We start from the raw sequence: 20,509 nt of genomic DNA, 5'->3' as shown, positions 1-20,509 counted from the left end.
GATTGAACCGCCACTTTCATCACTTCAGCTGCGTCTTGTGATCAGGCTGAGCCAAACTTACGATCAGCCGAAATTTTCGATAGCCAGCTATTCCTACTTACGCCTCTCTTTCAATCACACTCGTGCCAACCAAGGAGCCAACGATAAGACTCTCATCTCGAAAAGTACCGACTACCGTTAGAGGTCACGTCGAAAACGTTCTCTATGCGTAGAAGCCCCATCGTCACTGGATCTTCACCAATCGATCCAACTCAGCTGGACGGCATTATATGGATTAACGTTGTTTGTCCATCATGCTTTCCCGCCTCAAGCATCCGTTCACAGATACTGAGTTGATGCTGAGACTAGAAGAAAAGTTCCAATGCAAAGTTGACAATATTCCTCTTGGGAGCCTTGTACGGAACACGAAAAGTCCAGTCAAAACTCGCATATGCAGACCGAATTCCAAGATGGGTCGGGTAGGGTTTGGTCAAGTAGGGCTTGGTCGAGTAGGGATGAACGACCTTCCTTCGTCTTATGCAGCAGGACTTTCAGAGCTGAGCGATATGACGGAAGTCGACCGGAAACATGGATCGCTATTTCAGCCAAAATATGTCTATACATCTCGAATCACTGCAAGTTCGTGTTACATCCGCACTTGCAAGATAAATCGTCACCGATTGGAGTCAATACTCCAAATGGACGAACCTAGAGTCGCAAAGGAACGGTTGGACGCATTTCTGGAAGAAAGAGATCTGTACTTGGTCATTGACTACAAAAGTGCTGTGGATCCTGAAGTCAAAATCACTCGCAAGAAAGATATCAAAGCCGCCAATGCAAGAACCAGTGTTCTGGTAGATACCTTCTTGCATGGCGCCTCACGCGGGGAGACAAACTCTTGGTCGAAGTGTTACGATCACGGGACTAGTGGACCATGGGCTCGGCAAGCGGGGAATCTCGACCTGTGGTGGGCCCTGGGTCACGTGGTGGATCATGGGGGATCATAGGGGATCGAGCGATCCACTACGATCCAGGAAACGGAGGTCCTATATAGCGGCGAGTTGTCACTCACTAGGGAGGAACTCCGTGCTCAACTTGATTAAGTTTTCCTAACTACTATATCATTGCCTTATCTTACTTCATTCACCATACCAACCCACGTGACCTTACCAGGGTAAGGAGAGAGTCGTGACACGAAGCTTCTCAAGGGTGAATATGTTTGGGAGGTCCAGTATCTGCCAGTAAGATTTACAGCTCCTTCAGGTGTGGATAATTGGGTGATTGGTGACCCATGTTGGTTCTCGGATATTGTTGCGTCTGGTGGTGAAGGAGACATCATTTTGGAGGCGGACTGAGCTTCAAGCCACTGTCAATTATGCACAATCAATGACAATGCTTATTTTGCATCATCTATCTAGATCAGTTGTCATAATTATAACTATCTTTATCGAGCGCATTCCAAGATAATTTCTTCATAAAGTTGTGGCAGAATTATCAGCGCAGTTGAAAGTGGCACCTGTGGATATTGCGTTAGATGACCCTGTTGAAATGACGACATGAATGATGTAGAATACTACCAAGTATCCTGTCACAGACATCGTCTAACAAGAATTTAACTTACCCAGGGACCCAGTAGCATAAGCGGCTTTGATCTCCTCTGCTGTAGCGTATGTGCCACCAACCATAAGGAAGACACCCAAAGCAGCAAGTCCCCAGTGGAGCCAGTACATGACTTGTTGCAATAGCTTTCCCTTTACCCAAGACTTATGATCATAAATCCACATAAGTCCCGGAAGTGTCAAAGCTAAAGGCGCAAAGCACAAACTACCAGACAATGCAGCGAGCCAATTGTAAACAGTGACTGCTTCTTCGAGAACAAATCCGAGTCCTGCCAAGCCCCAGACGCAGCTGAGCCAAGTAACCCAGTGAATGGTAGTATTGAGTTGCAAGTGCTTCGAATTTCGCAAGATTCGGACAAACAGATATTTTGCACAGATGTGAAGATAGAGGCATCCAGAGATGACAAGACCGAACAGCGCAATGCCATATGCGACTTTTTTGATGATACCACCTGCGCTTCCAAGAGATGGTGATGTGACCCACTGGCCACAATATCGGTATACCACAAGTGAGAAGACGGTGTACGTGACAGTCACGAAGCTCATACAAGCATAAAGAGCTTTGCGATACTCCTTGGGATTTCTCATCTCAGCAATGACGGGTAGGAAAGCGGAAGTGCCAGCAGAGGATCCAAAGATAGTTGCAGAAGCCGTGACACCAGCAGAGAACGAAGGTTGTGCAATGACATAATAGCCAAGCTCATATGGACCGGTTTGAGGAGCATATGCTGGACGCTTGCGCACTGCGACACCGATCCTACAAATCTTAGCTTTACCTTGAAGAGGTTCGATGATTAGGGAAGAATGTTTGAACTTACACAACGACAAATACTGCAACAAAAATGGAGACGAAACCAGCCCAGGTAAGCCAGCCAATCTTCTCCAGCTTTCGAACACTGGCAGCAGCAGCAACCAAAATCATCCCTACAAAAGCGAACCACACAGTGCAGGTAGCATGATCCGAAAGAGCATTCAAAGCCACGGCGACACCTAAGATCCCAGAACCAGAGGCAAGAACATATCTGCATTCGCCAAGTAAGTTTGGACGATGCACACAGAATAGTGAAAGGACTACTCACGCGATTATAAAAATAGCCCCGACAATCTCTTGAAATATCTTGCCACCCAGAACACCACTCATATCAGCAATGCTGTGGCAGTTCTTATGATTGTTTCTGAAATCTCCAAGAATGACGCCGCAATACGTATTCAAAAGTGTCCAGCCAATGACAGAAAGTGTGCCACCGACAGCGCCTGTTGAATACATCAGAGTTGCTGTCAAAATTACTCGATATTAGTCCACGAACCAAGGGAGTACATCGCAGTAGGGATATTCAGGATTCCAGTAGCAAAGATGACTATGTTTCCTTCCTCAGTAAAGAACTTTAAGTCGGGGCTTGGGGAAACTCGCCTTTCAGAAAAATGACTGAAGCTTTTTTCCAGCCCACAGTACGAAAGTTCACTCCATCCTTGACCTGCTTGAAAACTTGTCCTTCTTCAAAGTCGGCATCGGCTGCTTCTGAGAGAGGCTCGATGACACCGATTGAGATATCTGCGTGGCTCTCGCTGTTGACGATCACCTGCTTCTCATCGACTTGTTTCTCGTTCATTTTGGCTAATCTTCAATGGATAGCTTGACGGGATATTCAACAAACTTGAATGTCTTTGAATAATTTCGGAATGCAGAAAGGAGGCATAACAAAGGGGATGTTGAAGTATTGTAATTCCCCCTGCGATGATGCAGATAGCCTTGCCTGATAACATCTGGTATGGGGACATGCAAAAGATAAGATGCACATGGTTCCAGAGCGATGGATATGAGATCTGTAGATAAGGTGTTCTGAAATAATGGGTAAGGCTCGACGATCTGACTGGTCGAAAGTTGTCGGGAGCAAGTGAAGCGACAGTCGGGAGTTTCAGCCGATGCATGGAAACCACTATATGCCGAAGTCATGGCATTTGTAACGTACTCCATAGCCACTCTTTCTCAAGTGTTGAATACAATGGGTCCTTGAATTGTTTCGAAACAGTGACCTTGACGGCCCAAATTCTCGCCTCCTTAATTAAGCGAGGGGAGGCGAGACACAACGAATCTCTTAGTTTACATTTTTCATTTTAGGTTACTCTTATGCTCATTGAACAGCATAAAGCATACAGATTCATCAGACTGTTTAGTGATGAAGAAGAAGCTATTATTGTGAAATTGTGCATTGGAAACATTGATTCCTCCAGGATTGTCACTGCCAAGCAAATTGGAACCTTTCCATGGTGATTGCTTCTTGCCCTTCGCAAACCTATTGGATAAACCCAGACCCTTCCACTGATAAGATGTACATATCTGATTAAATGCAAGATAAGGAATAGGATACGTTCTCTTCGATACGATCTACAGTGCACAACCCCACTCTCGAATCCCATGAGCTTCGCCAAACGACTTGCCGATAACCCGATATCTTGCAGCCTCTATGAACGGATTCTCACTTTGATAAGAACCTCTAAAATCCGATGGAACTCCGTCTTTTGTCAGCAAATGAGAGATAAGATCAACTAAAAGGTTGAGATAAGGTGGAGTCCTCGGTTGCTAGAGTGGACTCCCCATTTAGAGCTTCGTTGCGTAGATCATATCAAAGTTTCATTTTGTTTACTTGCCGTTCAAACTTCCTCACCTCATCAAGAGACCGTCTGAATCAACCTGACTTCGTGATCACTTCTCTCTTTCCTCTACTCAATCTTCACAATCTTCAAGATGTCAGAGACGAAGGATATGCAAATTGGCGTCTTCATTCCAATCGGGAACAATGGTATAGAAATGCTTCCTGACCTAACCCAAGCTATTTCAATTCTATTCTTCGATAAAGATAGCCTTTCTCATTCAAAACTTTTTTGGTCTTGCCACCTTGACAAGAAACGCCAGCGCTAACTCGAATTCCTAGGCTGGATCATATCCACCACCTCTCCAAAATATCTACCCACCTTCGCCCTCAACAAAGAAATCGTCCAATCCGCCGAATCTTACGGTTTCGATTTTGCTCTTTCGATGTAAGCCATAATTCCATTCCCTCCTAGTCATCCAAGCATTACCTTCCTTTCCCAAACCATATTTCTTCTTGCCCTGTTCGTCTCATCAACTTACCAACGCACCCCAGGATCAAAATGCGCGGCTACGGCGGCGTAACTCAACACTGGGACTACAACCTCGAATCCTTCACCCTGATGGCCGGTCTCGCCGCCGTAACCAACAAAATAAAACTGTTTGCCTCGACACCAATCTTGGTATTGCCGCCAGCCGTCGTAGCGAGAATGGCGACGACGATTGATTCGATTGCTCCGGGACGGTTTGGGGTTAATATTGTCACCGGGTGGCAGACGGCCGAGTATGATCAGATGGGGATGTGGCCTGGGAGTGAGTATTTTGGGTGAGTTGTGAATTTAACTTTTTTCTGGGGAAGTGAGAAGTGTGTCTTGGCTGAGAGAGAGGAATAGGTATCGATACGAGTACGCAACAGAATACGTACAGATCATGAAAGAGCTCTGGAGTACAGGGCAATCAGATTTTAAAGGAAAACACTTTACGATGAATGACTGTAAACTCCTCCCCATGCCCTCAGAACCCATTAAGCTCATAGCAGCCGGTCAGAGCGGACCAGGTAACCCCCCTATCCCAAGATGATCTTTTCAGAAATCTGACAATATCCCCAGGAACCGCCTTCGCAGCCAAATACTGCGACTTCAACTTCACCTCCGGCACAGGAATCAACCAACCAACGGCCTTCCGCGACGCCAACGCGCGCCTCGTCGACGCCGCCAAAGCCGCGAACCGCGACGTAGGCGCGCTCGTCCTCCTCATGAGTACCCAACCAACCCCTTTCATTAGGCCCTCTCCTCGATTCCTTTCCACACAAATTCCACCCCCCTCTCCTAAAATCACCTCTTCCACCTCCCCCAAAACCAGCACCTAACTCCCCCTAGTCATCACCGCCGAAACCGACGCCCTCGCCCACGCGAAATTCACCCACTACAACTCCGGCACCGACATCGAGGCCCTGACCTGGATGCGCAACCAGAGCGGCAAAGACACCAAAGCGGACGAGTTCTCGACCGCGATGCGCATGGTGAAGATGGATAGCAATTGTAATGGGAGTATGGCGACGCTGATTGGCAGTTGGGAGAGTGTCGCCGGGATGTTGGATCAGGTCGCGGGCATGGAGGTTAAGGGTGTTATGCTTACGTTTGATGATTTTGTGGAGGGGGTGAGGGTTTTTGGGGAGAGGGTGCAGCCGTTGTAGGTTTGACTTTTGTTGTCTAACTTCCTGTTCTTTTTTGAGTTTATGGCTAGAGCTGGGCTCCAGCTGCTGGGGTTAGGGTGCTTAAGTGGGAAGATTCGCTTGGGCTCCTCGGTTTCTTTGTTAGAAGTGTATGCTAATTTGTCAATAGAATGAAGAGTAGGAGGAATGTTGTGAGGGAGTTGGCGGGAGAGAAGGTTAATGGGGTTTAGGGAACTGCTAGGGAGTCTAACGAATTGCTGGAATGAGGAGGAGAGCTATACTGAGCCACCATTCACTTGCGTCACCTTGGCGCTGCAGGTAAGACAATGGTAGGATCAGGAACAGCGGAGTCGGGAACTTGGATCTAGATTTGCACGTTTCCAAGCTTCATCTCATGACAAGATTATGGGTAGAGTGTCATTAATCGAGACCAAACTTGATCCAATTATGTATGAGGCATTATTATCTTAAGCTAAAGAGCAATCATGTGCATAAACATCCTCCACTACCCTCAAGGAATTCAACTCAATATTGAAAATTAAGTAGCAGTCGGAAGTGGTGGGACAGTACTACAAGTAGACAACGCAGTCCACGGAAGCGTAGTCGTCGCAGGAACATCCCTCTGAATAATCTCCGCCTTCACAAGAACAGGAATAACCGCCCCTGTACTAAGCGAGAACGGTTGATGTCCAAGAACTATCTCATTATCAGCACATCTCTCCCCCTTGCACCTCAAATAAAAAACCAACATACCTCTCAAAATACTAGCAATCTCCCCCGAATGACTCGTGATCGAAATATAAGTACTATCATCACCCGCAAAAACATCATCGAGCACCCTCTTGCTCCGCACATCCTCATCAGTCGGCACCTCACCCATCAACGGTTTCCACAGCAAATCATCCTCCGAAAACCCAGCCTCGATTTTATACCCCGGATACGCATCCTGGATATACGTCCTTGTCCCTCTCCGATCGCATGTATGTCCACTGATGCCCTCTCGGAACAGCTCTTTGACGGTGGGGATGAACGGCTGTCTGCTCGGTAAATCGAGGCCGTAAAACGTGATGTTGGATGTTTGCAGACATCTGGTTAGAGGAGATGTATAGTACGTTTCTGGGACGGGGATTTTCTGGAGCGCAATGCGGGATGCCCAGAAGGCGTTGGCTTTTTGCGCTTGGGCGACGCCGTTGGGGGTTATTTTGGCGTCGGCCCATGTGATTGTGCCGTTGCCGTCTTTTTCGGACCAGTAGCACTGTTGCGGGTTAGTGATGGGGGGAATGGAGGGATGGGGAGGACGTACGTTCCAGGCTGGAGTCCCGTAGTAGGACTCGGCTACGTTGTGGTAGCCTTCACCGTGGCGGCCCATGTAGAGCACTTTGTACTGCACAAACCGTCCACTGCCTCTGTTGAGACGCCAAACGTGATGCTCGAATTTCTGCCATTGGGTCCATGTTGGGTCGACTTCATCATCTGTAGGATATGTGATATTCAGAAGTCCGAAGTTGGTCGTTGTCTATCTAGTCTCAGTATGCTTTTCCTTCTTAGATTTGGGGAACCCACGTAATCGAAAGTACTCGGGTTCGTGGCAGGATCATCTTGAGCAAAGAATCCTGTCAACGTGGTGTAATTAATCCACTCGTTACTGCTGAGTCGTGGCAGAATAGCAGCAGGGGTTGGAAGAGGAGCAGCAGTGCCGGAGCACGTAGCTGCGAGGGCGCTGGCGACAAGGATCTTGGTGATCTGCATCGTGAAGCAATTTCTTTGGAGAAAATTTTCTGTAGAAGAAGAAAGAGAAATCTTCTTATACGATGATCCTCACCGCCAAGATACATCTAATAATATTGTTTGTAGGTCTTGAGCCGCGAGAAGAGGGGATAAACAGTGATTTTTGCCAGTTATTGAAGCACGTGTTGTTTGGTGGCGTTTTTGGTCCACCTGCCTGATTGGGTGGAGGGGGGTGGTCACATGATGTCATATTGGCTTGGCATTTTCTCTTCTAATGCAGGTTTAGGATCTGGAATGGTTTCGAGGTTTTGTGGATGTACTTGATGAGGCTCAGCTGGAGTTACCCCTCATAAGCGAACTGGTGGGGTAGATTCGGGTCAGGAATCAAGTCTCAGGGGTTTTGTTTCAGAATCGGAAATCCTCGGAACCATGTGTGAGACCAAAGGACCTTGTACCACATCAAATGGCAGTCGTAAGAGTCGAAATTTCAGATGTTTGAACTTTTCTGGACTTCGTTACGCAGACAATCTAGCCCAGCCCTTGAGACCCAAAGGCTCTGCTCTGCTGACCAAAGAGTATCTTCCGCCTTTCATCAACCAACCATTAGCAGCTATCATAAATCATCATCAGAAGAGTGGTCTTCAAAACGCCAAATTCCAACCCGATTCGCCGTCATCTAATCAAACAGATATCCCCATCATATTTTAAGAAAAATTCATATCCATCAACGCATTCGCCGGCATAACATTAATAGATTGCGCCGCAGCCTCGATTTGTCCTAAAAGTCATCATCAGCATTGCTTCAGATATTAAGTTAAGGAGACAGAACATACCAGACATCCCACCCAACGCCTCATAAGCAATCGAATAATTCTTAATAGCACCCAAAATCATCTGCAACCCCTCACTCAACTGCCCCAACAACTTCATCGCCGACTCCTCCCTCGTATCACCCACGAACCCCATCGCCTTCGTCTTATAGCTCAACATGATCAACGCATAACTACTCTGCATCGCGCAGCACGCAAACACGGGGATCATCCTCGGCGCATTGCTATCGATCCTCATTTCCGGGAAGAAAGACAAAGGATCATTCGGTCGGATAGGTTGCGGGTACGGAAGCGTGCGGAACGAGTGTGCGATGTTCATAGCGGACTTTAAGCACATTTTGGCAGAGTATTTGCTGCTGTAAGGAAGGAGAGCGCAGTTCATGGATGGGCTGGATACGGTGGATATGGGCGAGGAGAGGTCGGCGGCGGTGGGGAGGTTGTGGAAGGTGTTGCTGCAGCCGCAGTTGGGGGCGGATGGGGTTCCGGTGCCGGGGCCGGGGGAGGAGACTTCGGATGAGGAGCGGAGGTCGCAGTGTTTTTTGGAGAAGACGGGGACGTCTGAGAATGCGCAGTAACGGTGGAGTTTTATTCTTGCGCTAGGTTTTGTTAGCGAGGTAAAGGGGGAAGGAGGGTCAGCTGACCTGTTGAGCTTTATGCGTGCCATGCCTCGAAGTGCTTGGCCGACTACGACTTCTAAGGAGTCGAGTGGAGGTTGGGGATTTGTGGATAGTGACCATGTATCGGCTTGGTTGATAAGTGGCTCCATGAAAGACTCAAGCTCGAGCATACGGTCCCAAATTGCCATTGGGTTGGTTCCCAATTTCAGTGTTGCATCGAGGTTGATAACGAATTGAGTTGAGGAAGTGATGGCCTGTTGCGATTGAAGGAAGACTGGCCAAGCCTAGATTGGTATTAGTATTGGTTCATAGTTGGAGTTTGTGAAAAACTGTTTCTTACCCCTGGATCTCCCATGTAAGTTGGGCCAGCAGTTGTGAAGCGGCGGTCGTTAAGCAACATAGGGGGCGTCTGTAAGCGAGTCAGAGATTGGTTGAATGAGCCGAAAGTGAATACGTACGGAATTACTGAGGATCGCGCCTTGGCAAACGAGTATATACTGGAAATTTTGTCAGATTTATACTTCTTCGGGGAAAAATCGACTGACGGTCATCCACCACGTTCTTCTGTTCGCTTCTGCATGATAGCCCTCCTCATTTCCTTTCGAATGTAGTCCCAGGTTCAACGCAGCATTTAACGCTTGACCTGCTCTGTTCCTCATCTTCGCGATATTACCTCTTTGCGCATATTCGTATGTACTGAGCATAAGTAATGCTACAATACTCTCGTTTTCAAGTGGGAGCTCAGGGTGAAACGGGTTTCGAATGAGAGGTGCCGGGTCGCTACTCAAAGCCTCCCCTGGCTCTATCCCAGACTCTATCAATTCCGACTCGATCTCAATGCTTTCGAACGCAGATTGAGCAAATGCTTGAGCTTGCTCTCTTCTAAGACGGACAGAATGCAGACCGGATGGGTTGGGGTCGTCTGGGTGAGGAATCAAAGATAGCGATGCTGAAATGGCGAGACTCAACGGCGTGGAAGGCTCGAAGTCTGGATTCGTCCTGCTGCTGAAGATCGCATCTGGAGCTCGTCGAACGCCATAGTCGGGGTTATCGATCACCTGCTGGGGTTGAGGAGGTGGTAGGACTGGAAAGTAGGGATGTATGTAGACATAATAGGCATTGAGTCTGTTTTGCCCATCAGCGCTGGACTCTCATCGTTCCAATCTGCACTCACATGTCTTCATCTGTTTGGTATACTCGAATATATTCCTTCGGGTGATCAACCTCCGACAGTGTGGCCGACACCTCCGAAGTCTCATATCCACTGTCTAGGCTGTCTCCTTGGCCCGAGAATACTGAGTCGAAGATGAATAAGGAGTCGTCTGAGGAGAAATCTAATTGTGTCAATCCGCCGCCTGGCGCCACCAGCTGCAAAGGGCCACTGAATGATGCTGCCACTAAGTAATTAGAACCAGCCTCGTGAAATCATATCAACTCAATTACCTTCATCGAGTTCTGGGAGAATTGAAAGAGCGCAGTGATTTAATTCGCTATTGTTGGTCGAAAGTGACTTTTCCTCGTCGATTGAAAGTTTTCTTCTGCGAATCCTTGATCCTCCCCTCTTACTCGCAGTATAAACGCATGTCTTATTTCTGTTCAGACACTGAGCAAGAAATTAGCTCATTTGCTCTCAAATACCCTCAATGGATTCGAATTCGCACATTTGAACATTCTGTCTTCCCATCGCATCGAGTTCGTGATTGTCTGCTGCACGAGGCTGTCAGCAACCATTATGAGAGCCACCATCGGCGATCTGCTCACCACTCCAAACACGCGAGCTTCACTGGCGGAACCGCAAACTTCTTCCTGGCCGGCTTCTCGGGTTTCACAGAGGATGCGATTTTCGTGCTATCGTCGACATACGAGTCAGCCGGAATCTCAAACTCCATCATGGCGATGATAAGTTTTGTGCTGACGATGGCGGGGTAGTTTTTCTGGGGTTCGCGGGTATATGTACTGGACGCGTTCTGTGTCAACTCACATTTTTCTTCCCTTGGCCATAGCTGTAGCGACGCTCTATGTGGCGTGTTTCTCACGTTTGAGGGCGCTGCAGGCGTCGACAGGCGGCAGAGCTGGGGTGATAAGGAAAAGCCCTCATGGTTTGTGGACAGGGGGCTCTGGTGGGCAACTGGCTACGATCAAGCCCTGTAAGCAGAAGAAAACTCCCTGGTCGTTGCATGCGGCAATGTGATTTGTTGAAGATGGACATCGAAGCACAGCAGATCCCTCGGGGTTTGAAATTTGAGGACTGTTAAGCGACACAGGGCAACGACATGGATAACCTCACTTCTTTCATCGTTGCACTGCAGAGTGCAATAAAGCGTCGACTATTGAGCGAGTTTTCCTAAGTTTGAGCATTTCCGAACTGTACCCGTCCGCAGTCTCCCGATGTCAAATCTGCATGGTGGTCATTAGCATTCTTTAGCATCCTTTACTTCCCGGAGGCTGACTGTGCAGTGTGCAGAGACTCTTCTGGTTGGTTGGATATACCCTCCGTAGAAGTATTGTAGCACAGCATTTGGCTTTGTCATCACGATTAATCTGATCGTCGATTGTCTATGTATTCTCTTTTACACGCATCATCAATAGCGGAAAAGAATATCACAATAAACGCCATTTCGATATATTACCCACGCTGGCTTACGATGTCTTGGTGCCATTCGTCACAGGCAAGGTCTTCAGTGGCTTCAACCCCGCACCATCAAATGCCTGCTGGAAGTCATGGATGATATCCTCGATATTCTCCAACCCAAGACTGACTCTGATCAGATCTGGCGTCACTCCTGCTTGGACCTTCTCTTCGTCTGGCAATTGCTGATGCGTCGTTCTCCAAGGATGAATAATTAAAGTTTTTGCATCTCCGCTATATGACGGTGGTCAGCAAGTTCGTCATCCACGACAACGGAAAACAATCGGAGAGAGCCTTACACATTAGCCAAGTGGCTGCAGAGCTTCAAATTATCAACCACTGCGCTGACCTCCTCAATATTTCCATCAACTCCAAATGTCAAGACGCCTCCATATCCATTCTTCAAGTTCTTCGTCGCATACTCGTGATCAGGGTGCGATTTCAATCCAGGATACAACACCCACTTGACCAACGGATGAGCCTCCAGCCACTCCGCGAACGCAAGCGCATTCTCGCAGTGTCTCGCTCCCCGCAAACTCAGTGTCTCAAGTCCCATCAGGAAAAGCCACGCATTGAAAGGGCTCATGCAAGGTCCCAGGTCTCTCATGGCATCCATCCGCAGTTTAGCAGCTAAGGCTTTGTATCCGTACGCGTCCCAGAACTTCATCCCGTGGTACCCGTCTGCTTCTTCCGTGAAGCCAGGGAACTTGCCGCTCTTGGACCAGTCGAATTTCCCTCCGTCGATGACGATGCCGCCCATGCTGGTGCCGTGGCCGCCGATCCATTTGGTGACCGAGTGGGTGATGATATCGGCTCCGAGCTTAAATGGCTGTTGGACATAACCGCCCATCCCGAATGTGTTATCGACGATGAGTGGGATGCCGGCATCGTGGGCCACTTTTGCGATGGCGGCGATGTCTGGGACGTTGTGTTTGGGGTTGCCGATTGTCTCGAGGTAGACTGCTCGGGTTCTGTCGTCGATGGCGGCTGCGACTGCTTTGGGGTCCTGCCCTTCTACCCACTTGACGTGGATGTTGAATTTCTTGAGGTATACGCGGAATTGGTTGTAAGTTCCTGGAAATCGGGACATCAGTCATTGTCTACTCTAAATGGTTGAGAAGTAGATGAGTGAAGCACAAGCTCTCTCCTTACCTCCATACAGCCAGCTAGTACTGACAAAGTTATCCCCAGGCTCCATGATAGAAGTAAGAGCCATGAACTACAACAAGACAAGTGTCAGCTCCCACTCTCCTCCTCTCATCAGAGACTCTATTCTCACCTGAGCAGCATGTCCCGACGCCGTAGCAACGGCACCCACCCCTCCCTCCAGCATCGTCATTCTCTGCTCCAAGACCGAAATCGTTGGGTTCCCCATCCGCGTATACACATATCCATCTTTCTGCCACGCAAACTTACTCGCTCCGTCCGCCGCATCCATGAAATTATACGAGCATGTTTGGAACAGCGGGACTGCGCGCGAGCCGTTCACGGGGTCGGGTTCTTGTCCTGCGTGTAGTTGGAGAGTGTCGAAGCCTGGCTCCCTGTTTTGGTTTGTTAGTACAGATCTATGGTATGGTGGTGTTGTTGTTGCTCACTTCGTCACGCCCCTGAGAGATCCTGATGCTGGCATGTTGAATCCGAATTTATTTTTTGCGATGTTTGAAAGAAGAAACAATCGTTACGATACTTTCATCAATTTACCTGCACACGAAGCATCTTATAACCACCCATCTTCGGAGTTCTTCTTCCCAACATGCGTACCAAATGATCCATCCAACCCTCCCCTTTCTCGCTTCGCGTACGATCTCACTCCGCTAGCGAGATTTCGAATCCCGCTGCGTCTTACGGGCGTCTGCATTGTTGGTTTTCGTTATACCCCGCGCTCGCATTCTCTCTCTAATCAAATCCAGAGTTCGCGTTCACTTCGCATTCTTCTTTTCGAAGCTCTGGAAAAGCAGACACCGAGAGGAACAGAGGCAAAGTGCAGAGACCGAGGCAGTACAGAGCGGAGTGCGCCATCTGATGGAGATAAGATATCTCGGGGTTTGAGTTCTGGAGATGGCGGAGAGAGAGATATGGGGTGATCTGCGGGATCTACTTAGTGTCTGGGTAGCGGGATTTTGTGGGGTTGTGGGATTAGGATGAAGAGAGATGTTTAGATTTTGGACTAGGGATCTGGATACTTAGATACATATCTACAGAGATAAGGAGATGAACTGTTGGAGCACGTGATTGTCTGCAAACTCCATCTGAAATTTAGAGCAGGAAGGTGTCTTGCTAAGTTCAGAAGAAGAGATCTTCGGGTCCAGAGGAAGAGGTGTATTATCGATAGTGATGTTCGTTGCTCAAAATTGCAGATTGACTCAAGAACTTGGGATTCTACGTGCAAGTTAAAGTCTTGCTGTGATGGTCAACTCACGGAGGCTAAGGACATAGATATCACCGAATACTCTTGAAGCTTCTTCACTTCAATAGAGCAATTTTATCGTGTAAGCTGCTAGAAGTGAGATAAGGACGTAGTAATCCTGTCCTAGTATCTGTATTTAATATCTAGTTGATATGAAGGACTACAAAATTTTTGATCTCCCATGGAGTAGTATATAGGCGGACTTTAGTAATGATCAAGAAGGAACAACAATCATATTGACGACGAGTCACGAGCTGTTGGTGAGATTGGGAAGTAGAAGACTTGCATATAGAGGAGGAAAGACTTTCTGTGAATATACATGATGCTTATTTACACAACTGCTTCCATCCCCTTTCTTTTCTCTCGTTGCTCTGTGTCTAAATGTCTTTCTGTATACTTCTGAAATCTTGTTTGGTATAGAGTGTGTTAATACAACCATGGTCCTAATCATCATTAATCATCGTATTCAACCCAATACCTCGAGACATTTACCTTTCATCATGCTGTTCTGGGCAATTGGCATATGAGTCTTGATCCTTGGAATTCCAAGCACATCAGCATGTATGATATCTAGCGCCACCAATGCATCTTCTTCCTTGATAACTAACCTAAGCAAGTTAGTTTTCGTGCATACCGTCAACTTTAGCTGAACTCACGAGATGTTGATCTCACTGGCTCCCTGTCCGATCAAGTAAATATTGACTCCGCCACTCGCAAGCGTCGAGAAGATCTGCCCAGCAATCCCAACCATATTCCTCATCTTATGCCCAATCACACTCACAATCGCCATCCCCTTCTGAACTTCAACTTTTCCACAATTCTCCAGTCCCTTGACTACTCTCCCAATACCCTCCTCATTCTCCCCAACATTTGACAAAGCAAGACTCACACTCTGTTCACTACTCGTAATCAAATCCGCCGTAATGTCCAACCCATCAAGAACATTAAACACCTTTGCAAGAAACCCATGCGATTTACTCTGCCGATTCGACTGCACATTCACAAGCACAATCGCATCCTTCGACGTCAGTGCCGTCGGCGCTCTCCTCGCCTGATTCACCCCATAATACCCATTCGCTGCCATAAACCCACTCGCAGGAGAATTCGACCTAGACGACACCCCCAACGCAGAAGAATCCCCTGATCTAGAAAGTGGCGTACTGACCCCACTCGAACTCGGCCAAATCACCGTCCCCCTCCCCTCAGGCCTCCCAACATTCAGCACCCTCACCCTCGTCCCCGCCCTCTTAACCACCTCCCCGACTCCCGGATGCAGGACCTCGCTTCCGAAGAAGGTCAGCTCGCTCGCTTCTTCCAGCGTCACGGTCTCGAGGAGGCGTGCTGAAGGTACCTTTCGAGGGTCAGCGGTGAAGATGCCGTCGACTTCTTTCCAGATCTGGAGTTCGGGGGCGGAGAGCGCGGTTGCTGTTAAGGCCGCGCAGAGGTCGGTGTAGCCTCTTCCGATGGTTTGGAGGAGCGAGGGGAGGAGGGGGCCGAAGAAGCCTGTTATGACGGGGATTGAGGTTTGGGGGTATGTGGCTAGATGTGAGCTCAGATGGGAGGAGAGAGTGTCGAAGAAAGTGGAGTTGAGGGTATGGTCGTTGGTGAGAGGGACGATGTTGTGTAGGGAGACGAGATGAGCGGGAATTCCGTTGCTGCGGAGAGCGGCGGCGACGATGATGCATGATAGTTTCTCGCCAGTGGAAACAACTCTATCTTTTGATCTTGGAGAAAGTTCTCCTATCGTTTGTGCTGCTGAGAGGAAACTTCGAAGTTCTTCGCATTCTGTAACCACATCTGCTTCTGCTTCTGAAAACAGCTTCTCGTTTCCAATTGCTGCTCGAAGTTTCAATGCTTTGATGGCCTTGAAATGCTCATCTCGGATGGTATCAATGATATCGTTGAGTTCATCCTTTCGAGTTGGAGTAATGGCGCATTCGATGGCTTTAAGCAGGAGACTTGTCGTGCCTTTCGCTTTTTCTGTTCCTGAGATGGCGGAACAGACAACAGCTACTTTGTTCGTTTCGAGATATGAGGGAATGATGGTTTCTGTGATTTGAGGAAGAAGTTTTCCAAGCGATGTGCCGCCGTACTTCTGGACTACCCAGGGTTTGTCTTCTTCTGTCAGGATGAGAGGCATATTGGAAATGCTTGGCACTGGAAGGTAAAGATAAGGAATTGACTAGAGGATCAGTTCAGAGATAAGAGGTCTGCATTGATACGACGGGTACCCATCATATACATCCATGCGGTGTTCGATTTCCATGTAGTGATACCGAGGTCGAAGTGCGAGAATGTGGTGAGAGTGTTGTCGGTGTCTGGTCGGGGTTTGAGTTGTTTGCGTAGGACGGAGGAAGTCTCCACGGGCGAGGAACTATGTGAATTGATCACCACTGGTCAAGTCGGTAAGTCGTTTTCCGAGAAATGCGGATTGCAAGCTTATTGGTGCGATGTGAATAGAGTGCTGACTCGTGCGTGGGAGTCTCCAAGAAACTCGAAAAGCCATTCGAGGCGCAAACTGGCCTAGTTCGAGAACGATGAGAAGTTGAGGACTGAGGGTAGACAACGTTAGAGAATACAATAGCATGTATCGCATGAAAAATCTTGGGGCATCTGGTTGTGTAAAATAATAGTTCATAATTCCAAAATCTAAAATAGTACAACAAAGAAAGCTTAACCAAATCACCACCCAGATTCAACTTCACCGAAAACACTATCTCTAACAGCACTCGTCGAGTCCTCAACGACCAAAGGTGCGCCTTCATAAATCCAAGGACACTGCTTTCTCAAATGCGCTTCAATCAGAGGCCCCAAAATCTCAAACTCAAGCAAGAACCCATCATGCCCCTCAACAGAAGGAATCATCACCAAAGATGCTTCAGGCAATGCATCCGCAATCTCTACTTGCTGTTCAGGCCTGAACAGGACATCTGAGTCGATTCCTATGACTAATGCATTCTTTGGTACTTTGCGGAAGACTCTCCGTAGTGACTCTTGTTTGGACATGGAACAAAGTTCGTGAGGGGGTATTCGATTTGTTGTGACATCGTGATGATCCATTTTTTGCGTTAGGTGGATGAAGCAGTTGGCGTCAAAGCGTTTGACGAACTTCTCGCCTTGATAGCGAAGGTAGCTGTGAGCCTTGAAGTCTTTGGCGGAGTTGTGGACGCCGTTGGATTTGCTGTCTCTTTTGCTTTTCCCATTGCCATTGACTAGAGTGGTATTGGCGAGGACCTCATTGACAGCCTTGAGTTGAGATCCTCCTTCACCACGGCCAAATCTGCTGTTGAATGACGGCGACGAGCGATATGTGAGCATGCCAACCATCCTCGCGGCTGCTAGGCCAGCAGCTGGCTGTGTTGCGGGAGTTGGAAGGTAATAGCCTTCCTCGAAAGCTGGATCTGCATAGATGCACTGCCTTTGAGCTTCTGCCCAGGCGATGCCCCATGCATCGTGGTCCACTGAAGTCGAGATGGGAATGATGTTCTTCAGGTAGCCTTCAGGAGTACAAAGTGGCCACTCAAGGGTCATCATTCCTCCCATAGACCCGCCAACTACTGCAGCGATACTGGACACTCCAAGGGCGTCGAGTACCAGTTTGTGCAAGCTAGAAAATCATCAGCGTCTGAGTGAACAGTGAAAATAATGGAGACTAACCGCACGTCATCTCGAATTGTGCTTTGAGGAAACTCAGGCCCGTAGGATTGTCCACTTCGTGGATCCAAGCTTAACGATGAGGTTGTACCGTAAGGTGAGCCGAGTACATTGGCACAGAAGATGAAGTATCTCGAAGTGTCATATGCGTTGCCGTTTCCAAGTAACGGGCCCCACCAATCTACAATATCACTACTGCCGGATAATGCATGGCAGACAACGAGACAGTTGTCACCATTTCCGTTCAACTTTCCCCATGTTTTGTACGCAACGACAACTCCTTCCAATTGCTCCCCTGATTCTAGTTCAATTGAGTCAATGTAAGCGAATTTTTGGTTTGTGACAAATTTGTGGTATTCGTTTTGAACGGGAGGCACATAGTCGAGAACTATTCGCATTAGTCTTCTGGAGAACGCCTTTGGAATAGAAACATACGCATTGTCACGATGCAGTCAAATGAGCACTACCTCTCTCGACGTCGCTTCACAGAGACTAGATAAGAAACAATTAATAAGATAAGACACGCACGATTACTGAGATTCTCTGATTGGACAATGGAGTCAGATCATTTTTCAAATCCCGAGCATCTATTCTCGGGAGGTATGGGGTGTTCGGACACAACCGCTGTGGGTCCCAGTGCGGATCAAAGAGCGCGGGATTGTTGGACAAAAATACGAGAACGCGATGGATCACCGCTTGGAGAGACAAAAGCGCTCTCCTAGCCACACCTATCTGCAATGCGATAAGGAAAGATTCTGGGTTCAAATCAAACAATTGCAATCACGTGCTATGACGAAAGATCAGCAAGTCAAAGTTGCGGCGGTTCAGGCTGCACCAGTGGCCTTCGATCTTGAGGAGAGTCTGAAGAAAGTTGAGAAGTTGACCGCTGAGGCAGCAAAGCAAGGTGCAGAGCTTGTGGCATTTCCGTAAGTCTGACCAACATTGACTAACTTGACTCTAACGACTTCGTTGCCAGTGAGGGGTTTCTGTCAGCCTACCCATGGAGATATGCATTCGATGCAACCATCGGTGCACGTGAGCCACGAGGTAGGAGATGCAATTGGTTTTGTGGTACGAACCACGGTTCTGACGGCAGCAGGTCGCAAGTGGTATGCGAAGTATTATGAGTCTTCAGTCGCGATACCATCTCCAGAATTCGAAGTCCTCCAAAACATCGCAAGCGAAAATAAGATCAATCTTTCAATAGGCATAATCGAGAAAGATGGAGCAACTTTGTATTGCACTGCGATATTGATTGGGAAAGACGGAGCCTTGCTCAGCAAGCATAGAAAGGTAATTTTGAAAATGTTCTTCCTCAAACCATACAGCTGATGCATGACAAAGCTGGTTCCAACAGCGGTTGAACGTCTCGTGTGGGGTCGAGGGTCCGGGGAGTCTCTAAAGGTAGTCGACGCTGGCTTTGGAAAGATAGGGGGTTTGATATGTTGGGAGAACTACATGCCAGCCGCTCGTCTGGCATTATATCAGTTGGGTGTGGAGTGAGTACACCCTCAACGGAGTCCATCCCGGAAGCATCTGACTCTGCGGCAGAATATATATTGCTCCCAATGCAGACGATCTACCTTCATGGACTGCTTCCATGCAACATATTGCGAAAGAAGGACGATGTTTTGTAATATCTGTCAATCAATTCTGCAAAGTAAGTAGAGCAGTGCTCCCAATAACTCATGCTGACCAGGAAAAGGTTTCCGACTTCCCATCTGACTATCCTCCTTTTGCACCTGGTCACCATGATCGCAATGCGAATGGGGAGCCTTGGACTAAGGACGATATCTTGAACCATGGCGGATCTTGTGTCATAGGACCACTTGGAACCTTCCTAGCGGAGCCTGTATTCGACAAAGAGGAAATTGTATACGCAACGTTGAACTCGTCGGAGCTGGTAGAAGCAAGAGTAAGATCATTCTACGAGTATCAGGAAGTAAATTCTAATAGAAGTCTAAGATGGACTTTGATGCAGTTGGAAGCTATTCCAGACCTGACATATTGTGAGTAATCCATGCTCGCGGGAAAACAATGCAACGCTGACAAGACCATCGAAGTTCATTGACCGTGAACACGAAGCCGACGCCCAATGTGGCGTTTGAATGAAGATCACAAACGTAGCTGAAACTGGCGCGTAGTATGGAATTCTGCACATACCGGTGGGGGATGAAGGGCAAAGTTAGACAGGAAGAGAGTGCATTTCGTTGAAAGGCGGTCTTAGTTCTGAGTTGTACGCTTGTCTAAGCAATGTGCGCATACCTGAGACCAATCTGAGCGCTAAGTCGATTTCGCACATCCTGGTCTCAAACCTCGACTCTTTTTCTTTCATCCTTCAAAATATCTTTAAGCAACTCCCGAATGCGCATTGAGGTTTGTCTAACAGCGAGCACATTAATATACGTACCTCGTCACTTGCCTGTTCGCCAATTATCAATCACGCAAGCCGATCTCGCAGAATTAATGACCGGCAGATTTTTAGACTTCTCACCCACTAACTCTTTCCGAGGTAGTACCTTGAAGATCCGCACATTGCATCGGATTCAAGAATCCACTTGGCAGGCTACACGGCCCTGGGAAAGTTTTCCATGCCTGTGCGATTGCGACGGTGAGTATGACTCTTCAAGCAAGAGGAGTATGGTTAAGGTTTCTTTTCTTTCTTTCCCACTCTCCAAGCTATGCCCTCAACATAGAACTTCTGCCTCTGCCCTCTAACACAAATTGCACGAACGTCACCTCGAATAATGGGTAATATCGATAGAAATGAGGAGGAGAACA

At 48.0% G+C, this 20,509-nt stretch overlaps 9 protein-coding genes across 9 annotated transcripts; 3 read left to right on the top strand and 6 right to left on the bottom strand.

Annotated features, from left to right (window-relative positions):
* Nucleotides 1-103: 103 nt before the first annotated feature.
* Nucleotides 104-1,194, top strand: LY89DRAFT_692181 (uncharacterized protein). Its single transcript, XM_018216482.1, has one exon. It carries the CDS (start codon nt 294-296, stop codon nt 984-986), a length of 693 nt encoding a protein of 230 aa, XP_018061181.1. The 5' UTR covers nt 104-293; the 3' UTR covers nt 987-1,194.
* Nucleotides 1,195-1,451: 257 nt separating this feature from the next.
* On the bottom strand, nt 1,452-3,208 carry LY89DRAFT_702725 (uncharacterized protein; the record flags this gene model as incomplete). Its single annotated transcript, XM_018217270.1, has 6 exons — nt 1,452-1,564; nt 1,601-2,355; nt 2,417-2,620; nt 2,678-2,852; nt 2,906-2,956; nt 3,010-3,208. The coding sequence occupies 6 exons, from the start codon at nt 3,206-3,208 to the stop codon at nt 1,452-1,454; spliced, it is 1,497 nt and encodes a 498-aa protein (XP_018061180.1).
* Nucleotides 3,209-4,214: 1,006 nt separating this feature from the next.
* LY89DRAFT_632222 (putative pyrimidine monooxygenase ruta) lies at nt 4,215-6,304 on the top strand. Its single transcript, XM_018211299.1, has 7 exons — nt 4,215-4,399; nt 4,532-4,637; nt 4,745-5,014; nt 5,082-5,245; nt 5,298-5,447; nt 5,568-5,880; nt 6,033-6,304. Exons 1-7 carry the CDS (start codon nt 4,345-4,347, stop codon nt 6,091-6,093), a joined length of 1,119 nt encoding a protein of 372 aa, XP_018061179.1. The 5' UTR covers nt 4,215-4,344; the 3' UTR covers nt 6,094-6,304.
* On the bottom strand, nt 6,143-7,847 carry LY89DRAFT_398615 (phosphoglycerate mutase-like protein). The gene is made up of 4 exons (XM_018207245.1): nt 7,427-7,847; nt 7,167-7,379; nt 6,617-7,118; nt 6,143-6,559 (listed from the first exon to the last, which is right to left on the bottom strand). Exons 1-4 carry the CDS (start codon nt 7,610-7,612, stop codon nt 6,402-6,404), a joined length of 1,059 nt encoding a protein of 352 aa, XP_018061178.1. The 5' UTR covers nt 7,613-7,847; the 3' UTR covers nt 6,143-6,401.
* A 383-nt stretch (nt 7,848-8,230) lies between these two features.
* On the bottom strand, nt 8,231-11,289 carry LY89DRAFT_661403 (uncharacterized protein). The gene is made up of 10 exons (XM_018212602.1): nt 11,020-11,289; nt 10,800-10,886; nt 10,700-10,745; nt 10,482-10,641; nt 10,213-10,435; nt 9,584-10,163; nt 9,497-9,535; nt 9,379-9,447; nt 9,063-9,322; nt 8,231-9,011 (listed from the first exon to the last, which is right to left on the bottom strand). Exons 1-10 carry the CDS (start codon nt 11,037-11,039, stop codon nt 8,339-8,341), a joined length of 2,157 nt encoding a protein of 718 aa, XP_018061177.1. The 5' UTR covers nt 11,040-11,289; the 3' UTR covers nt 8,231-8,338.
* Nucleotides 11,290-11,584: 295 nt separating this feature from the next.
* LY89DRAFT_692177 (putative o-acetylhomoserine sulfhydrylase) lies at nt 11,585-13,514 on the bottom strand. The gene is made up of 5 exons (XM_018216481.1): nt 13,263-13,514; nt 12,947-13,208; nt 12,820-12,886; nt 11,967-12,741; nt 11,585-11,901 (listed from the first exon to the last, which is right to left on the bottom strand). The coding sequence occupies exons 1-5, from the start codon at nt 13,295-13,297 to the stop codon at nt 11,679-11,681; spliced, it is 1,362 nt and encodes a 453-aa protein (XP_018061176.1). The 5' UTR covers nt 13,298-13,514; the 3' UTR covers nt 11,585-11,678.
* Nucleotides 13,515-14,420: 906 nt separating this feature from the next.
* LY89DRAFT_661399 (aspartate kinase) lies at nt 14,421-16,592 on the bottom strand. Its single transcript, XM_018212601.1, has 4 exons — nt 16,535-16,592; nt 14,731-16,479; nt 14,567-14,682; nt 14,421-14,517 (listed from the first exon to the last, which is right to left on the bottom strand). Exons 2-4 carry the CDS (start codon nt 16,212-16,214, stop codon nt 14,501-14,503), a joined length of 1,617 nt encoding a protein of 538 aa, XP_018061175.1. The 5' UTR covers nt 16,215-16,479; nt 16,535-16,592; the 3' UTR covers nt 14,421-14,500.
* Nucleotides 16,593-16,756: 164 nt separating this feature from the next.
* On the bottom strand, nt 16,757-18,401 carry LY89DRAFT_661395 (homoserine O-acetyltransferase; the record flags this gene model as incomplete). The annotated part of the gene is made up of 3 exons (XM_018212600.1): nt 18,164-18,401; nt 17,732-18,116; nt 16,757-17,681 (listed from the first exon to the last, which is right to left on the bottom strand). The coding sequence occupies exons 1-3, from the start codon at nt 18,165-18,167 to the stop codon at nt 16,757-16,759; spliced, it is 1,314 nt and encodes a 437-aa protein (XP_018061174.1). The 5' UTR covers nt 18,168-18,401.
* Nucleotides 18,402-18,517: 116 nt separating this feature from the next.
* LY89DRAFT_661393 (putative nitrilase) lies at nt 18,518-20,329 on the top strand (the record flags this gene model as incomplete). Its single annotated transcript, XM_018212599.1, has 8 exons — nt 18,518-18,654; nt 18,705-18,775; nt 18,828-19,021; nt 19,073-19,227; nt 19,280-19,388; nt 19,434-19,643; nt 19,694-19,737; nt 19,792-20,329. 8 exons carry the CDS (start codon nt 18,518-18,520, stop codon nt 19,838-19,840), a joined length of 969 nt encoding a protein of 322 aa, XP_018061173.1. The 3' UTR covers nt 19,841-20,329.
* Between the last annotated feature and the right edge of the window lie 180 nt (nt 20,330-20,509).

Source organism: Mollisia scopiformis, assembly GCF_001500285.1.
Source record: "Mollisia scopiformis unplaced genomic scaffold LY89scaffold_40, whole genome shotgun sequence".
Classification (NCBI taxonomy): domain Eukaryota; kingdom Fungi; phylum Ascomycota; class Leotiomycetes; order Helotiales; family Mollisiaceae; genus Mollisia; species Mollisia scopiformis.
Note: the sequence above shows the minus strand (reverse complement) of the source record. Positions and strands in the feature narration are given on the sequence as shown.

What these genes read in the sequence shown, in the direction of transcription:
- LY89DRAFT_692181 (XM_018216482.1), top strand. Translation starts at nt 294, where the DNA reads ATGCTTTCCCGCCTCAAGCATCCGTTCACAGATACTGAGTTGATGCTG.
- LY89DRAFT_632222 (XM_018211299.1), top strand. Translation starts at nt 4,345, where the DNA reads ATGTCAGAGACGAAGGATATGCAAATTGGCGTCTTCATTCCAATCGGG. An exon ending in CATTCCAATCGGGAACAATG is followed by an intron (nt 4,400 to 4,531) that starts GTATAGAAATGC and finishes TCGAATTCCTAG; the next exon opens with GCTGGATCATATCCACCACC. An exon ending in AGCCGGTCAGAGCGGACCAG is followed by an intron (nt 5,246 to 5,297) that starts GTAACCCCCCTA and finishes CAATATCCCCAG; the next exon opens with GAACCGCCTTCGCAGCCAAA.
- LY89DRAFT_398615 (XM_018207245.1), bottom strand. Translation starts at nt 7,612, where the DNA reads ATGCAGATCACCAAGATCCTTGTCGCCAGCGCCCTCGCAGCTACGTGC. An exon ending in ACCCGAGTACTTTCGATTAC is followed by an intron (nt 7,380 to 7,426) that starts GTGGGTTCCCCA and finishes GAGACTAGATAG; the next exon opens with ACAACGACCAACTTCGGACT. An exon ending in ACGGGACTCCAGCCTGGAAC is followed by an intron (nt 7,119 to 7,166) that starts GTACGTCCTCCC and finishes AACCCGCAACAG; the next exon opens with TGCTACTGGTCCGAAAAAGA.
- LY89DRAFT_661403 (XM_018212602.1), bottom strand. Translation starts at nt 11,039, where the DNA reads ATGGCCAAGGGAAGAAAAAT. An exon ending in TACCAAACAGATGAAGACAT is followed by an intron (nt 10,164 to 10,212) that starts GTGAGTGCAGAT and finishes TGGGCAAAACAG; the next exon opens with ACTCAATGCCTATTATGTCT. An exon ending in GAAGAACGTGGTGGATGACC is followed by an intron (nt 9,536 to 9,583) that starts GTCAGTCGATTT and finishes CAAAATTTCCAG; the next exon opens with TATATACTCGTTTGCCAAGG.
- LY89DRAFT_692177 (XM_018216481.1), bottom strand. Translation starts at nt 13,297, where the DNA reads ATGCCAGCATCAGGATCTCTCAGGGGCGTGACGAA. An exon ending in TCTCTCAGGGGCGTGACGAA is followed by an intron (nt 13,209 to 13,262) that starts GTGAGCAACAAC and finishes AAACCAAAACAG; the next exon opens with GGAGCCAGGCTTCGACACTC. An exon ending in TACTAGCTGGCTGTATGGAG is followed by an intron (nt 12,742 to 12,819) that starts GTAAGGAGAGAG and finishes CCCGATTTCCAG; the next exon opens with GAACTTACAACCAATTCCGC.
- LY89DRAFT_661399 (XM_018212601.1), bottom strand. Translation starts at nt 16,214, where the DNA reads ATGCCTCTCATCCTGACAGAAGAAGACAAACCCTGGGTAGTCCAGAAG. An exon ending in GCCAGTGAGATCAACATCTC is followed by an intron (nt 14,683 to 14,730) that starts GTGAGTTCAGCT and finishes TAACTTGCTTAG; the next exon opens with GTTAGTTATCAAGGAAGAAG.